The following is a 17812-nucleotide window of genomic DNA, read 5'->3' as shown; positions in this document are numbered from 1 at the left end:
GGCTTTCTTTGAGAACTGTATCATAAATAAGTGTTAAATAGCACAATGGAATGTTTTATTTAACTATGCATCCAGTTTGTTCAGTGGTTAGTTGGTGGATTATAAAAACATATAATTCTTTAATTTTATTAACTAGGTTTATCCCTGCTGGTCGGCTAAGGCAGCATTTTATTCAAAATCATTTAAGATAATTTTTCTTGAGGTCAAACTGTGCTCATCCGCTTTTACTTTGTAAAAATTAACCGGAAGCGTTTTAAATCCATGTCTGGCTTCTTCTCGCGAGAAGACGCTAAACCCTGAAAGTTAGAGTGTTCGCCAACTTCACGTTGTTTCGAACCAGTCGAACGAACTGCTCTGGCTCAAAGTCGACATGAAAGCAGTGATTCTGGCCGCCGGGTATGGAACCAGGCTCCAGAGAGATGTGGCAGCCGACAGCAGCGGGAGGTTCGCTCACCTGGCCAGCACAGCCAAGCCGCTGCTACCGGTGGGAGACGGTGCTCTGATAAACCACTGGGTCCGGGCCCTGAACGCCTCTGGCGCTGTGGACTGTATTTATGTCGTAGTAAGTGATTTGACGGGCCCAGCTAGTAGTCCTCTAGTACACTTTCCCCAGGTTATAATAAACTAATTATATTTTACGTTCTAGTAGCTTCCTATAATAAACTTCCAAGTCCTCATGTTTTACATGATTAGAAATTGAATTCCATACAGCGGAAAACAGCTGTAACAGTGCGTCTATGATAACACTACAATTTACACTGAAAGGGGCTAACGGCACAAATGACTTTTTCTTATGATCCAAGTCCATTTTGTGTATGACACTTGCGTTTTAAAGCAGGCCCAGATGTTGGACAGATGTTTGGATTTGTGACAAGGCTGATGTGCAGGTCCGACTCCGGCCTGCCATCGACTGAGCAGTTCTCTCTCTATTGATCTCCTCCACAGACGAATGCGCTTCACTACGCTGCATTTGAAGATTGGGCTGCAGGTTACACCAACGTCCACATTCTCAGCGACCAGACAAGCAACAATGACGTAAATAAACTTTTACATCTTATAGACACAACTCATGCGGCAAGTTATGCCCTTTCAGGCCAGGCTCTCCGTCGATCAGAGAGGGTTGAGCATAATAAGACCTCTCTGTTAGAAGAATAAGCATCTCAATAAAGCTCGTGATTTTTTTATTTTGTTTCACCAGGAGCGTCTTGGTGCTGTGGCCTGCCTGCAGCTTGCTGTACAGCACTTCAAGATAGATGGCCATGTTGTAGTCATTGGAGGGTACGCTCTTAAACTTCCAGTATCAATAACGCCATGCAGAAACAGTCCTTGCAACTGTGAGCCATGTTTCTGAGAAATTCATGCTCTCAATCTCTCGATCAATCCTAAACAGTGATACCCTGTTTAAAGAAGATTTTAGCCTCCGTGCCGTTAAAGAGAGGTTTTCTGACCTCCAAGCAAAGTTTGGGGACAGCTGTCTCGTACTTTCATACCAGTGCAGAGATGAAGGTGAGTTTTACAGCACTTGCAAGCCTAAGTGATGCTGATGAAGAACTTCCAGAATCAGTCTAGTTAGTTTCTTGTCTTATAAAAACTGTTAGTGAGGTGGGTGAAGCTCCTGTCAGGATGTTGATCACATGGCTATGTCTTCACAGAAACCCATAAGTACGGGATACTTGAAGTAGACAGTGATCTGCGTGTGCTCCGTATGAAGGAGAAACCTCTTCCTTCTGAGACAAAGTCAAGGAGGGCAGTAAGTTCACCATAAACTCTAACCAATGGCCATGAAACTGTATTTACAGTGAAAACAGGCAATACCACAGAGAGCCAACAGATATTCTTCAGTCTCAGTTAAAATTAGGTTACACTAGAAGAGATGCCAACCAAACTCTGTCTTCAGTGCAGCGTCAGTGGGATCAGGACGTGTGATGATGCAAAGTGTGCGCACCCGCCCCTCAGATTTGAAATAACACAGTGATGAGGGGGTTAAGGTCCCTTTAGTCAATGTAGGAATTGTAGACCTTTTTATGGCCAGTAAACACTAACTGACTTATGTTTCCAGGGTTCTTTTGCCTTTACCCTGATCTTTATCAGTTTCAATAATTAAGTACTAGTTTTATTGAAGCTTCACAATTCACTCTACTACTTTACTACACTGGCCTGAGATCAGTGTGATCATTATGATGGCGGCAATCAACAAGCTGATATGTCCCATCTGTGTTTCAGTGTCCGTGTTTCTATGTGTTATCAAAGAAAAGCCTTCCTCTGCTGGCTACCTTCCTAGAGGAGAAAAGGGTAAATCTAATCTCTAAAAGAGTCATCCTTTGCTTTTTTATTTCACTTTAACCCACACTTTTATATTCCCACAGGATTCTCCTATTGAAGACAGAGATGCCCCAGGACAATTTGTGTCTTGGCTCATTCCAAGGTATTTTCAGCTGAACCTAAGCAGTCAAACAAATAATGTAGTCCTGTTTTGTAAGATGGGCAACTAATGCACTTGACTTGTTCGTCCACTTCAAAATCAATAGTTTTTTTTTTTTTTTTCCCATTTTCTTTTAGGAAGCCAGTGTACATCCATCAGATTTCTGGGCGTTTTGATGTTGGAAACCTGTGTTCCTATGTTGAATGTGACCTTTACTTCAGAGAAAAACTTCAAAATGTTCAGTCTTACATGGTGTAGGAGAAGCATGCACAGATAAAATGTGTAATTATTATGCTTAGTTAAAAAAAATTGAGGGAACACAGAGGAAAGGAATTGTGAAATCATGAAATTAACTGGCTGTATATAATAATTTTTTTATAATGACTGTTTTCTAATAAAATAGATTCTTTCCAACTAGTAATTTATCTACCCAATACAGAGTCTTGTGCATCTGTCAGAGGCCTTTTCATGACTGTCCTCCATCTTTGCAATGCGGGAGCCAAACTGCATGGCTCTCTTGGGCAGAACAGCTGACTGGCCAAGGCCGAGCTGTTTTGCCGTAAGCCTCAGGAGGAGTTTCTCCCCAACGCCACGAGGAAGTGACAGATCTGCCTTCTCCCACACGGGCAAAGAATTCAGGTAGCTCACCACATCTTCGTCCAGGTAGGGAAACCTGTAGATGGCAGAGTGTTATGTCAAGAGTCAAGGTGGGTAGATCACACTCTGTACCACTAACTAGTTCTAAGAGGTGTATTTGGTCCCATCCATGAGTTGCATGGGTATGGGAAAATATTTAAGGGTGAATTGTGTGTGCGTGGCCTTGAAATCCATACTGCTCCACTGACTTCATTATGAAGCTGATATTTTCAGATGAAATCACATGAACTGATAAACAATAAAACCTCACTGAACTTGTTATCACGTTGCTATCATATGACAGCAGGGAGGGCACACCGCTTGGATAATTACATTAGCAGTGACAGCATTATGTTTACTTTCTGGTTCAGTATGCATGTTGTCTTAGAAACCTTTGGCAAAGTGATATTTTCTACATTTGCTTTGGAATTTAACAGCACACATTTTGGGACGGGATAGTGTGGGATTGAGCCAGAGTCATCACTGATGCAAAAACCCTTCATTCCCTGCTACTGAGAGTCAAATCTGCTGCAGAAAAGGAACACCACCACCTGTACTGATGTCAAAGTGTCCTGGAACAACTCACGACAATGATCAGGGTCTCTAACAGGTGGCACAACTTCTCTCACTCAATCTATTCCAAATTAAAGCAAGTTCAATTCACAAAACAACATACACAGCTATCCCCACCACAAAATAATACTCCACAGTTCAGTCAAATTAGTTACACTGTCAAGTTTGTTTACATGAGTGCTGCCAAAGGTGGCATGCAGTCACATGTACATTTCTGAAAAACGGAACATATTCTCTGAACTTTTCCAAGAATCAGTAAACATGTTGCCTTGGGTGAAGTGAGTTAAGATATTAGTTTCAAATCAGCCATGTTTTCTTTCTTTTTATGTTCTATTGTTACCTATCTACCAAGCTTTTTTTTTGCCCAATGCAAACCATTTACACTATACCTTTTATCCAAAATAAAATGCTACATAACAATTAATGCTGAAATGATACAATTCTTGTTTTCTTCTTGAAAGTTAAAAGGTACACTGTGGAGTTAATGGTGACAGTACTATAGAGCAGTGTCTTCAAAGCTGAGTATCCATTATGTTTAATTCCCAAAAAAGCAACTTGAAATGAATGTTTGTAACCAGTTCCACTCTTACCTAGCCTCTTTCCCATGGTCTCCTATAACTCTGTCATCTCTGCCCAAATTCCTGGAGGAGATCCTCCCAAGCTCCATGGCTAATTCCTGTACCAGTCCCTCATACCCAGACATTTTAAATCGGACTCTGTGTCTGGAGTAACCTGCTAGCTGCTCATCTGCTCCAATTCCTGTCAAAATGACCTGAAGAGAGAAAGATGTCAATGAGAACTGTGCAACATCTATTAATCAATTATCTTTGTTTAATTAAGTGTACAAAAGACAATATTGTGATTTCTTTTTATATCAACCATTAATTCAACTTTACTTCAACAGCCAAGCTGTTTGGCCCTCAGTATTCACCTACATTTAAGAGCCCAAGGGACAACTAAATCAAATCTCAAACTTTGGTTAAAAAGCAGAGCTTTTTGACATTTGTTCCTGGAAAGGTGAAAGTCCAAAGTCTGATGATTGTACTTCACCTTTGCTGATGATGAAAAAGGCCTCTGGTCATTGTCCTCCATAATGAACCCAGTCCCTCTTGCTGCAAACCACACAGCACATCCGATGCTATCATCAAGCACCGTATCCAGTGGATGCACCAAATGACAAATGCGCCCATGACGCATTTTCTGCAGCTCCTCTTGCGTCACATTGATTTCAACAAAATTCCATCTTCTCTCTGGATTCAATTCTTGTAATTCCTTTAAACCTGCTTTTCCTGTTATTCTGTCTGGAACGTCAAATGGGCTGAATTTTGGAGAATTGGCCCCGTCAGGCTTAGAAGCTGTTGTCATGTTTTTGTTCTTTTTCTTTGCAGACTCTTTCTGCTTCTTTGGCTCCTGTAGTTTAAAGGCCACATTAAGTAGGTCTATTGGTTGGTGAGCAGGTATGTGTCGGTCGGCCAAGGCAGCCAGAATCATGGAATCAATACCTCCTGAGAAAAGTATGGCAACAGTAGCATGGTCATCGTCAGGTGAACTGTCTTTTTTCTCAAAAGGCAGAGACTGGACACGTCGCCTTACTGCTTCACTCAAAACACAGGTGAGACAATTCACTTCCTCATTCTTCTCCTTGCTTGCAAGCAGCTGCTCTAGATCTTTGACAGATAATTGAGTATTTGAATGAGTTTCTGTCTCATTTAATGAGTTCGGGATGGAACTATTAAGAGGGGACACAGGTGAGGTGAGTACGAGTCCCGACTGGTTCATCAAAGCAACGCAGCCACTGGGAACACACTGCAATGTAGAGGTGTCATCGTTTCCCACGCGAGCCCAAGGATAGACTTCTAGTGTCACCATGCCGGCTTCTGTGGCAGCTTTTAGGTCAACCCTGTACACACCAACAGCTGGGACTTCTTGCCAAGGACACAGATCACTCCCAGACGTGTGAACTGCAACAGAGGTCAGGGTCAAAACCTCTGCATCAAATTTCCACAGTAAACTCCGCCTGCCAAAGAAGTCTCTGCCAAACCAGAGGTATTCTCCAGCCTTCTGGTAGTAAATGAAGCCCCAGGGCCCCTGTATGCTGGACAGAACTGACAGAATCTCTGAGGGCCTGCCGCAGGAGGACAGCCTCTGAGCGATAACAGCAGCATCATTCTCCTCCGGCATCACTGGCAGACCTCCGAAAACTTCCCCATTCCACACCAGCACATTTCCAGTGGTGTCTTGAAGCGGCTGAGTGGTGAGGCTACCTCTCATGTGTAGAACATGTGCAGAAAACACACACTGATAGCAGCCGTTTCTTCCTGTTACTGTCAGATTCTGGCTCCAGTTGGGCCCTCTCCTCTTCAAATGTTCAGACACAGTTGTGTCCGTCTCAAAGTGGGCAGCTGACAGACTCAACAGACAGAAGATGCCACACATTTTTGTGGTGAAGACCAGGATTTACAGATCCTGAAGTTCCTTTTTCATATCATCCAGGTCCTCTGCACAAAGGAAATTGAATCTATTACTGTTTATTTGTGCTCAACGTCTAATCAGTTTAGACATCAGTACATCCAGCCTTACTTTTGCATGAAGCCAGGGTTTGTCCTCTCTCTGCCAGGAAGAATATGTTACTGTTCCTTTGCTGGATGTAGACTTTCTAAAAATAAAATAAAATAAAATAAAAAAATATATATACATATATATAAAAATGTCCACCATGTATACAATAATACACATTGCTAGATATAAACCCTGTTTGTTTAACAACAATAATGGCATTGGTTCCTGTGCTCCTTTTCATTTACTCACTCTGTTTTTCTTCAGGTTGGAGAGCTCGTCCACAACAACTTTCTGCTCCTTGATCTACAATTGATGATCGGGAATTAATTCACGAACATGAAGACGGCACAAACAGCCGACAGGAAAAAAAAGAGTCTACGTGCTTGTTCATGTGAAAGTCCACAACTTCAACGTTTTAGCTCGGACTACCTTAGTATTCAGCTCCTCCTTCGCTGCAGACTGTCCTTCAAGCGTGTCCCCGTTGTTGTGACTTTTAGAAGACATTCTGGTCAAAAGGCCCAGTTTGTGTTGAAGACAAGACTCCTGGCCTCAGTGTAAGCGCATGTTTTACGTTAGCGTCGATTCGATGTCGAGTGTTTCCGGGTGCGCAGTTGTCCCCTCTCCGTGTCAGCGCCCCCTGTCGGCTGGAGCAGTGCAGGTCAATACCGCTCCGTTAAAGGTAGCGCTGATCCACACAGACCGGAGGCAAGCAGAGATTGGGTCATTATGTAAGCTTCTCATCTTCTTATCTTCCTCTTCAGATTCATCTCGGTGGAAATGCATTTGTCCTTATATTGGAAATAAATAATAACAATATAACAGTCCTTCATGAGCAGTCATGCTTGCTGCATATGCAGCACAACAGACCGTGTGTCCTGGACATGGACAGGCGGAGTGCACCATGCAGAGGTCATTATCACACACACAGACAAACACATTCATGCTTATATTTTTTACGCACAGTCACAGTGAGAACACACAGTATCAAACTCTCCACTGTGTGCCGACCACAGAGTGATGCCACAGTCTAGTTAATGCAACTTGACTCATGTTAGTCAGAACAGGTTCAGTCCTAACTGTCTGTAGCTTTGTGGAAAATTGTCTCAGATGATGAAAGGAAAAAGGAAAGCCTCTCACGCATAAATTGGTGGCAAAAAAAAAAAAAAAAAAATCTGGAAATAGCAGCAGAGCTCCTTGATGTTACTTCTGACAGGGCGAAACTAAAGACTTGTTTATGCCAACACAGTGTCAGAAGGCTGTGGTGGCTTAACCAATGTTATTCTTTTCATTATATTGACAGACAAAATCACCTCTCAGAAATCAAAGAGAAATGCAGCTGCAGATTCTGTGACGCTTAGACGCTGCTGTGTTTTGAGCCAAATGCTAACATGTTCCCATTAATCATGCATTACAATGTAAAGGTGGTTAGCTTGTGAATGTCATATTTCATCTTATTTTAATATATGATGATAATATATGACATTGCATTTGTCCGTAATAGTTAGTATTTTGAGTTTTGATCAGCAAAATCAAACTATTGGTTTGACAGAAAAATATACAAAATTTTCCTTAAATTGAAGTGGAATAGTATAAAGTAAATTTCGATGTCAATCTATTCCAGTGCAAAGCCCCAAAAGTTAACCTCACATCGGCACCGGAGGAAGAGTCAGAGAGTCCCTCCAGATTCTTGCCCCTGGTCAACTAATCTGAGGTGATTTGAAATTCACCAGCCTCGTGGACGGATGACCCTGGACAACACAGATGTTGATCTTGTTCCATCAGTTGGTCAAGCACCCCCTGAACATACAATGTAATAGACAAACACACCTGATTGAGGTCTCACATTGGCAGGCTTCCCACCCTGCTCCAGCGTATTGACCTGAAACAGCTGTCAGATGTTTACTGTTTCATTTCCTCGAACCAAGGCCTATCATTTGGAGAAAGCGACAATGCCCTGGGCCATGACTTTTGATGTTTGTCATTCTCTAGACTGAGTGCAGCTCACACACACATATATCCACAGAATAAAAAAAAAAAACACACACACACACAACAGTGGTTGTGTGTTGTGTTCAGAATAACAGAAAAGGTAATGGTAACTATGGCAATCATTTTTTCTGAAATTCTTTAGTACAGATGCTTAATGATCTTTTTATGAACATGAGATTTTTGGAAACCTCAAGAACCTGGATTCATTCAAACACTCCAGTTTCGTTATAACATCTGAACCAAGTGGTGTGAAATTTAAAACCTTTTAGCTTTCTTGAAACACAGTCTCAGGCCCCAGGACAAAAAAAACAAAAACAAAAGCTTTGAATGAGGAATAAATTAATAATCTAGCCATCCAGCCCCGTGTGCTCTGTTCTTCAGGTGACATTTCGCATCTTGCTTCCACCTGTATCGCATCTTTCACTGTGGCTTGTGAGTGTGGAGCAACGGGATGCAAGTCACACTCATATTTTTGTCCTGAAAGTATAATTTTAGCCCATGTAAACACAGCTTGTTGTTCCTTGCTGAAAGGAGATCCCGCACTGGGGCAGACATACCTGTAGCTCACACAGCCGCAGGATGACACAGCGGCCGTCTGACCGCTGATGACAGGTGCTCTGTACCTGAGCCTGGCTGACACACTGGCCCACTAATAGTGTGGCTGGTAATCTGTTTGTACCAGCTCAGTGTGTGCAGACTTTCAAACAGCCAAGAGCTCTCTGTGATCTTTGAATAGATCACAAAGGGTTAGAAGTGCCTATTGTCATCACATGGCTCAAAATAAGTGCTTATGTTACTTGTTAGGGTCAGGTTTGTTTCCTTGTGTGATGAGATAACACAGAGAAATTCTTGCCTGCTTTCTATATTTTTTAACACTGGCACTTGAAAATAAGATGAATCCGATTCATTATCAGCCCATCATTAGAGCTTCAGACACAGTCTAAGTATTATATACCAAAATGTTCACACTATACAGCATGTCAGTAATGAGTTATTTGAGGTTGGATTGCCCCAAGAGGACCAGTTATTCAAGCCCATATGCATAACCAGAAATAACCCACCAGGGGCTTATTAGGGCCCTGAGATATCAGCCCCTTGTGCACACCTCCTGCAACCTTTGCACTGTTTGTGTGCTAGATGTTTGTGGAAATTAATTAAGAATTAAATAAATAAATTATGTCTTTTGGTTTTGTCAGATGCTTGACAACTTCATGGGGATGGCATGTTGACATGATGACATTTACTTTACACAAGGAAAGAAGATGCTGTGAAAGTTGTGTTAATTAGAGGCAGGTTTTTTACATTTGAGCTGTTCACAGTTTTTATGCGAAGCAAAGTTAACTGCCCCTGAGTTCAAGTTTTTTATGTAAAGGACATGTGGGCTCACCCATCTCAACTCTTGACACCAAAACAATTCAGATATGATCACAGAACGCTGAAGGTCTTTAGCATTGAAAAGGGAAAACCTGAATGCCAGCAGAATTGGTGAAGCATTGTAGAGGCTGGTGATGGGATTGAAAGAAGATGCACCACACTACTGAATTGTATGTGCTGGAAGAGTGGAGAGCCCACTTTCGGACTGTTAGGGTTGGCACAAGTCAGTGAAGTCCCACTCCACCGATAAAAGCCTTTTATAACCCACTGTACAATGGAAAGGTGCAGGTAAAAAAAAATAACCATGTATTCACTGAGCCGCTGTTAAGAATTTTTACAGAAGGGAGGCAAGGAGCTCTTGTCAATGCAGCCTATAATTACAGATGTGATTCTTTTCTGTTGACATAGAAGAACAAATGCAAGTCATCCCAAAACATGGTTTCAGCACAGTTTTGCTCTGTTCACCGCAGAGCTCTATTGCAGCAGACTCTTTGATAAGCTGCTTCCCCAGGTCAAGGCAGGAACAACAGCCTGTCTTTGCCAAAATGTTCAAAATGTTTCAGTTGATTTTGTGTTGTATCACCTGCAGAGGCAAGCCAAGTTAATGTTTAACTTAAGCAGTTTCTTTTCAGTCGCTAGGTTTTTTTATTTGTACCACTTAAGAATAAATTCTATATCTAGAATATCTAGTCTCAATTATAGCACAGGTTAGTCAGTTTACTGTTTTATTATGACTACGGCTATTTTATTACTCTGAATCAATTAAATGAGTTTACTCAGTTAACTGAGGTGTTAATTCGTAGACTGATATTTAACTTATTATGTATGACCCAGAACGGTCACGACAAGAGCAGGTAGTTACAATTAGCACAGCTTTGAGCAATTACAGCTGTAAAATGCTTATATGTGTATTTTTAAAGTGTATTCGAGGATAAACATATTTTAAATGAATGAAAGGTGAATAAATGACCATATATCGTCAATATCTATGGTTGCATACGTTAGATTTTATATTTGCATATATCCTGAAAGAGTATTAATGCAACTTGAGGATGTGTCCTGTGATAATATATCACACTAAGCTTTAGTGAGGATGTGATTTCAGGATTTGTAATGGGGTATTTTTACATAGCGGTGTGTGTGGGGGGAGGGGGGGGGGGGGGCACACCACATCTTTACATCCTTGGTCACGGTGTTGATGGTGGTAGGTGTGTAAGAGTCCATTCAAACAGCAGATCACTGCCCCTGAGCAAAGAGAGACGCGCTCTTTGTCAAACTGTTGGCCATGACTCGTTTTTTTTTTTTTTTTGTTCAGGAGCGCGTGCAGGTGGGAGGACCCACCACATTTGTTTTTGACAGTGTAAATAATGGCGGGTCACGTGACCGCGGTGGTATATTCCAGGCAGGACGTAAACACAAGCGGCAGAGCAGCAGAGCAGCGGAGCCGCCGCGACCCGAGCTCGCACCGTGTGCCTCCGAACCCACCGGCCTTCCAGCCGATACTATTATTTCTCTTCAACTTCAGCTACAGTGATAGCTAAGTTTGGAGAGGAGGACGAGGGGAGAAGCGCTGCATTTCTTTTTTTAAATTATTATTTCTCTGCAGTTTTTGGTGTAGCGGACACTGGAGCCCACCTCATTCAAATTACAAAAGAGGCGAGCTAAAGCTTGAGGGGGAAAAAATAAAATAAAATAGATAATAATCATAACAGCCAACATTAATTCGTTCTTTCCCCTGACATTTGGACGGCTTTAAAATGGATAGCTCTGGAGCGAATAAGACGTGCTGTGGTAGGTCTATTTCCCGATGGATCGCTCTCATCCAGGACGGAGGTGCACACGGACCTCTGTCGGTGTGAGCCCGTTTTGTTGTTGTGACAGATGAATGTGTGTCTTTACAGAATCCATCCGGGACTTCTTCACTTCGGCTAAATTCCTTATCTACATGGGACATGCTCTGTCAACATGGGTAAGAGAAACACCACTGTTTTGGACACAGCAGGTTCACTGTGATGATAGGTTACATCATGACAAAATGTAATACAACATGATTGTGTTATTGTGGGGTATAACTGTCATCACAATACTAAATGGCATGTTTGCCCCGTGCAGCTCGCCACACAATGCTGGGCTGTACAAATAGCTCTGATGCATGGTGTCACCTCTTAGTGTTTATCCAACACCTAAACCACTGTTTCCTGTATGCCACAACCTGGATGTCTTGCATCAGGTCTATACTTGTTAATGATGAAAATCTTGGATTCTCAGGGTGACCGCATGTGGAACTTTGCTGTGGCTGTCTTTCTTGTGGAGCTGTATGGGAACAGCCTGCTGCTCACAGCCGTATACGGGCTGGTGGTGGCCGGCTCCGTGCTGCTGCTGGGGGCCATCATCGGGGACTGGGTGGACAGAAACCCCAGACTCAAGGGTGAGACAGCAGGACTCGTAACACAACCTGAACTCTGCAGACCTGATCCTGAAATGCAGAAGCATAAACTGCTATGATAGTTTTGCAAAGATGTTGTTTTTCCCTCCCTTTCTTTCACAGGGAAACACACCACTTGTGGCAGGAATGTTTATCCAGACCAATTTGGCAAAGACACCATTAGATCAGATCAGGGACTCTATTCAATTGTCTTGTTGGAGCACTCTAATGAAGCCCTTTATCAGACAGAAATCTGTTGTCTTTGATTAGATTTGTGCCCCTAATGCTCATCGTGGTCTTTCCACAGTGGCCCAGACTTCGCTGCTCGTCCAGAACAGTTGTGTCATCGTGTGCGGGATCCTCCTGATGGTTGTTTTCCAGTTCAAAGAACAGCTTGTGGAGCTCTACAATGGCTGGATTCTGGTAAGATCCCTTCTGTGCTGCCTCTTACAACCCTTGCTGTTTCAGTTCTTATGTGATGGGGATTTTCACTTGATGCATTTTTAGCTCTTCTCCTCAAGTATGATACTATGACCTCTGAAACTTGCTCACTTTTACTGATATGTGCACCAATGTGTCAGATTTATGACTTGACTTGAACTACTTGTACAGATAAGTTGCATGAACGCAAGTGACTGCCAGGAAAACTTAGAATTTTCCACTTGTCCAATTCAACAGAGTAGCTTAGAAGAAGGTTAGATTTGTTTCCGGAAGAAACTTCATTTAGGCACAAACAGAATGATACACGTGATAATTCACTTGTAATTGCAATTTTTATTTGTTGACTTGAAATGATTAACTTTAACACAAAAATGATAAATCCAAATAATAAATAATAATACTGATTAAAAAAAATAGTTTTAGAGAAAATTGACGTACACACACAATCTCTGTAGGAAAGACTATCTGTCAGCCTTTTGCAAGGGACTTGTTTACACTTGTTGAGCTACATAACCTCAACACAACTCCCTCCCCACAAAGATCCAGACTTGACCTTGCAGCCAACAGAGCCTGAGATGAAGGGTTAATGAACCCGGTAGGTTGGCTTCCATCATAGGACACCATCTAGGGTCTTGGTTTGAAACACAAAGCCTTTCTGTCGAGGGGAATGTCTGCAACACTATGAGGCGTCCCACATCGCAGTTGCATTATGGGATGCCTTTTGGGTCTCCAGAGAATAGGACGTGCGCGGGGAGGGGTTGCCATGTGAGAGCGTGGAGACAGGTTGGTGAAACAGGAGAATGAGTGTTTGGCTGAAGGCTGTGTAGTCAGCAGGATCTTGAAGACCTGTCACATGACACGCAGGGAGAGAGCGAGAGGGAGAAATGTGGCCAGGCTTGTAGAAGAATGTTTTCTATTCTGACCGGAGCAGCTGCATTACAGTTTCCATACTGCTCCAAAAACTGTGTCACAAACAGGCTAATCCCGCACAAAATAGTTAATGTGTGTTTAGTCGTCCAGTTATGTTGTAGTTGTTTTTCATGTCCACATTTTTATTTTTTTTTGTTTCTCTCAGAACGCTATAGATTTCTTTTACAGAAGGTTATTGATTTATTTACACAAGATGACGTATGATAGTGACACTTGGTCTTTACTAATTAAATGATATTGATGAAGTCATTTTTTCATGCTACTGCGTTAGAAAATACATTTCAATGAATCAATAAGTGTTTGAAACAGAATTTCACCCAATAGTGACAAGATCATGGCAAATAGTTGCAAGTTAATCTCAGTGTGTCTTATACTTTGTGTTTGGATTTGGTGTACGCTGTATTCCTTTTTTTGTTTGCTTTTTTTTTTTTTTTTTTGGTTTCATGAAAAGACAAAAAAACCACAGGTTCCCCATTTGTTCTTTCCAGTTCCAAGTTCATTTGTCAGTGAAAACTTACATATGTAACTGTGTCCCAAATACAAATTTGAATTGAAAAGAAATATTTGAATTCCCTAAAACAACTGCAAATAATAGTGCAGGGAAACATTTGGGAGATACGATGCTCAGGAAGGAAGGAACTTTCTTTGTTCAAGGGAAAAAAGATCTAAATAGCAGTTGCAGGTGTTGCAGCACATAGGACTTCACCAGCCTCAACCTTTGCGACCAAACTTGATATTAGATGAAATATAACAAAATCGTTCCTTATTTTGTTTTTGTTATTTTAGACAACTTGCTACATTCTGGTCATCACCATTGCCAACATTGCCAACCTCGCCAGCACGGCCACATCCATTACCATCCAGAGGGACTGGGTCGTTGTCGTTGCGGGTCAGGACAGCAGCAAGTTGGCAGGTCAGTGGTTGCTTGCAGCAGTCTGTGTCTTTTAAAGTAGGCCTCATGTGACCTGTTATCAGATGTGTTCAGTGGGAGAGACTTTGAATCTTGGATGCTGACTCACCCTTGTTTTGACCTTTTATATCCCTGCAGTTTACTCTGGTAGATATAAGCTATTTAAAAGATTTACTCACATGGTGACAAGCATTTTCAACACCTGTGAACTCCATGACTCATGAATAAATCTGTTGCACCCGTACTGTCAATTTACTGAAATGCTCTCAGACAAATGAGTGAAAACTGTCAAAAACACAATCGTGGGCCTGTACCTGACATATATCTCCTGTATCAAACAGATATGAATGCCACAGTGCGGATTATCGACCAATTGACCAACATCCTGGCTCCCATGCTGGTGGGCCAGATAATGGCCTTCGGCTCTCATTTCATTGGCTGCGGCTTCATCGCTGGCTGGAACCTTTGCTCCATGTGTCTGGAGTATGCACTGCTGTGGAAGGTCTACCAGAAGACGCCAGCTCTGGCCATGAAAGCTGGTCAAAAGGAGCAGCAGCAAGAGCTTAAACAGCTCAGTGTCCCTAAAGGTAGCTACGAGAACCTCATGTTTGTTTTATGTGGAACAGAACTCTTGCTAGAAGGCTATTATTGTGTTTGGTGGTAGCTGTATGTTCTTACATACGTTCAGGTTTTACTGGGTATCAGCTGAACATTTCCATCTTTCTGCAGACTCGGATAATGGCCAGAGTCCTGAGGAGTCTTCTCAGCCGCTGATGGATGAAGCCCCAGCGGTGGATAAGCCCGACACCCCACAACAAAATGGTTTCTGCTACCAGGTGACCGAACCCCTGCGTACCCTCAAGTCTGGCTGGGTGGCCTACTACAACCAGAACATCTTCTTTGCTGGAATGTCCCTGGCTTTCCTGTACATGACAGTGCTGGGCTTCGACTGCATCACCACCGGCTATGCCTACACGCAGGGCCTCAATGGCTCAGTGCTCAGCCTGCTGATGGGGGCCTCGGCTGTGTCGGGTATCTGCGGCACTGTCGCCTTCACTTGGGTTCGCAAGAAGTGTGGCTTGATCCGCACGGGCTTCATCTCAGGCGTGGCTCAGCTGTCCTGCCTCATGCTGTGCGTGGTCTCCGTCTTCTCTCCTGGGAGCCCCTTTGACCTCAGTGTCTCGCCTTTCCAGGACCTTTACACTCACTTGATTGGAGAGAAGACACTGCCCGAGGCTGACCACAGCCTCACCAGCGTTCTTACAGGTGGGAACGCCACTACCGCTGCACCAGCTGCAGAGCAGCCAACTCTGCAGTCCTACATGTCCGTTAGCCTGCTGTTTGCTGGCGTCATTGCTGCTAGAGTTGGTGAGTGAAGTAGTTTTCTTGGGTTTTTTTGTTTGTTTGTTTTGTTTTGTACTGTTTTTTTTTTTGTTTTTTTTTGCAGAGATGCCTTTAGCAGTGACTATCTAAGTATATCTATGTGGCTAATAGTGGAGATTTTCTCTTAGAAGATCCAAAGTGCTCGGTTGTATAGCACCAAATATAGCACTTTACAGGGTAAAGCGCCTCATGGATGTCACTATTCCCAGCACAGGGCTAAGTGAAGTGAAGTCTGTTGATTTTATTTGAAAGTGTAGTAATTAGGCTCCATACCTTGTGGCATAATGACTTCCTTTCATAAAATGATAAGCTTGTGATAAACACAGGCACTAAAACAGGCACCGACGGGTTTTCATAAATCAACAGATTTTCACCACAGACAGGTCTGTCAGAGTAATATCTGCAACCTTTGATGCCAATAACCCTATGATTCCATCCACAGCTACTGTTGATTTCTAAAGTCATTTAATGTAACTATAAAAATGCCATTAGCACTGAGTGTTTATCTCTGCCCTACAGGCCTGTGGTCCTTCGACCTTACAGTGACCCAGCTTATCCAGGAGAATGTGATCGAGTCAGAGCGAGGCGTGATCAACGGCGTCCAGAACTCCATGAATTACCTCTTAGACCTGCTGCACTTCATCATGGTGATTCTTGCCCCAAACCCCGAGGCCTTCGGCCTGCTGGTTGTCATCTCTGTCACCTTTGTGGCCATGGGCCACATCATGTACTTCAGGTTTGCCTTCAAGAGCCTGGGTAACCGCCTCTTCCTCTGCTGTTCCCCAGAGCAGAAGGTAGAGACGGTAGACCCGCCCTCACTTCCTACCACCGTCTAACTCCATTAAAGAGACTCTGTCCTTGGTACATATTGCTCAAGCCTGACCCTATCTCTGAACTTTATTTATCTCACTAACATCACTGCTTTTAGTTGGCATAATGCTAACCCTAGCATAAACCTTAGAAAGGTAACTTAACATGCTATGCACTGCCATTAATAATGTATTATCATCAGCAAAAGGAAGCTCAGCGTCATAGAAAACTAATCAGTAGCAGAAGTGTAGATAAAGCAGGATTTCTGTAACTGTTTCAGTCTTGGAGTCAGATGAGAGATTCAGCCTGTCATCTGTGATCCATCCCCTCCAAGCTTTTGAGCCCATTCTGGGGTCTTGTTAAAGAAATCTGTGAAATATTCTCTTATTAGCCTGAGTCAAGCTGCAAGGATTCAAGAAAGGTGCTTTAGCTTACAAAAGGGCAAAATGAGGGAAGATGCAGCAAGGAAGCAGGCACTGGGGCCTGACCCAAGGAGGAAATGGAGGGAGTGACTGTCTTAGACATGAGACACTAGCAGACAGGACCTCTCACATTTTTGATGTCTCCCTCTCAGCGATGTCATTGGTGCTGTAGTTACATCTACTAGTTGTTCCGATAGCCTACTCTTCCACATGCATGTATTTTGACCGAGTCATGGATGTCTTTCTGGAGAAGGTGGAGAGGATAGGGTGGGCGCTTACTTAGCCAAACATAACACTGGGATCCAGTCTCTTTAATGCGTGGTGATAAGGGTTATGCAATTAACTGTATTTATTCAGGAAATGTAGACAGTGGTTTTTTTTTATAACAACTATCATCAGTATTGTGTTGCACACTCATGATTGTGCTGTAAGAAACAAATGACAAAATCCTATTCACCCTTGTCCACAGTTATCGCAGTTACCAAAGTCAAAGTCCATTGTGGCATAAAAAGAAGTGAGGGAAAACAGTTATTTGTCGTAAGCATTCCAAATATATATTTTTACATCAGGTGACAGTAGTGTATGCTCACTAACACTTTGATAGAACCTCAGTATATCTAAATATTTCTAACCTACTCTGAGATTGTACTTAAATTGTGTGTTTGGGATTTTTTTTTTTTTTTTTTTTTTTTTTTTTTTTTGATAGTTTACATCAACAGATACATTTTTTTCACATTTTTGATTTTTATGTTTTCAGTTCTCGAGAGTGATTTATTTTTATTTTTTTCCAAATCATGATTGTTATTGCTACACAGGCACTTTAAGTGATTGACGTCTGTCATTACACCCAATGCGTGATCAGGTATATGATCAATACTTTTTGCACAAGGCTGAAGCCCCAGCTCCCCCAGAAACCAAGTCCCCATACCCTGCACAAA

General features: G+C 42.5%; 4 protein-coding genes across 5 annotated transcripts; 2 read left to right on the top strand and 2 right to left on the bottom strand.

Moving 5' to 3' along the window:
* The first annotated feature begins 281 nt into the window (after positions 1 to 281).
* LOC115061643 (uncharacterized) lies at positions 282 to 2850 on the top strand. Of its 2 annotated transcripts, none has more exons than XM_029530072.1 (8): positions 282 to 484; positions 946 to 1035; positions 1199 to 1278; positions 1391 to 1506; positions 1653 to 1750; positions 2224 to 2292; positions 2367 to 2425; positions 2560 to 2850. In XM_029530072.1, the coding sequence occupies exons 1-8, from the start codon at positions 371 to 373 to the stop codon at positions 2678 to 2680; spliced, it is 747 nt and encodes a 248-aa protein (XP_029385932.1). In that variant the 5' UTR covers positions 282 to 370; the 3' UTR covers positions 2681 to 2850. The 2 variants fall into 2 exon arrangements, with proteins under 2 accessions (XP_029385932.1, XP_029385931.1); XM_029530071.1 differs by having other exon boundaries at positions 282 to 562.
* Positions 2514 to 6067, bottom strand: asnsd1 (asparagine synthetase domain containing 1). Its single transcript, XM_029530070.1, has 3 exons — positions 4682 to 6067; positions 4222 to 4403; positions 2514 to 3095 (listed from the first exon to the last, which is right to left on the bottom strand). The coding sequence occupies exons 1-3, from the start codon at positions 6065 to 6067 to the stop codon at positions 2849 to 2851; spliced, it is 1815 nt and encodes a 604-aa protein (XP_029385930.1). The 3' UTR covers positions 2514 to 2848.
* asdurf (ASNSD1 upstream open reading frame) lies at positions 5992 to 6802 on the bottom strand. The gene is made up of 4 exons (XM_029530074.1): positions 6620 to 6802; positions 6440 to 6493; positions 6212 to 6287; positions 5992 to 6129 (listed from the first exon to the last, which is right to left on the bottom strand). The coding sequence occupies exons 1-4, from the start codon at positions 6692 to 6694 to the stop codon at positions 6089 to 6091; spliced, it is 246 nt and encodes an 81-aa protein (XP_029385934.1). The 5' UTR covers positions 6695 to 6802; the 3' UTR covers positions 5992 to 6088.
* A 4184-nt stretch (positions 6803 to 10986) lies between these two features.
* slc40a1 (solute carrier family 40 member 1) lies at positions 10987 to 17536 on the top strand. The gene is made up of 8 exons (XM_029530577.1): positions 10987 to 11344; positions 11455 to 11522; positions 11822 to 11981; positions 12286 to 12401; positions 14136 to 14262; positions 14601 to 14846; positions 14989 to 15627; positions 16162 to 17536. The coding sequence occupies exons 1-8, from the start codon at positions 11311 to 11313 to the stop codon at positions 16476 to 16478; spliced, it is 1707 nt and encodes a 568-aa protein (XP_029386437.1). The 5' UTR covers positions 10987 to 11310; the 3' UTR covers positions 16479 to 17536.
* Positions 17537 to 17812: the final 276 nt, after the last annotated feature.

This window comes from Echeneis naucrates, chromosome 21, assembly GCF_900963305.1.
Source record: "Echeneis naucrates chromosome 21, fEcheNa1.1, whole genome shotgun sequence".
In the NCBI taxonomy this organism is placed as follows: domain Eukaryota; kingdom Metazoa; phylum Chordata; class Actinopteri; order Carangiformes; family Echeneidae; genus Echeneis; species Echeneis naucrates.
Note: the sequence above shows the minus strand (reverse complement) of the source record. Positions and strands in the feature narration are given on the sequence as shown.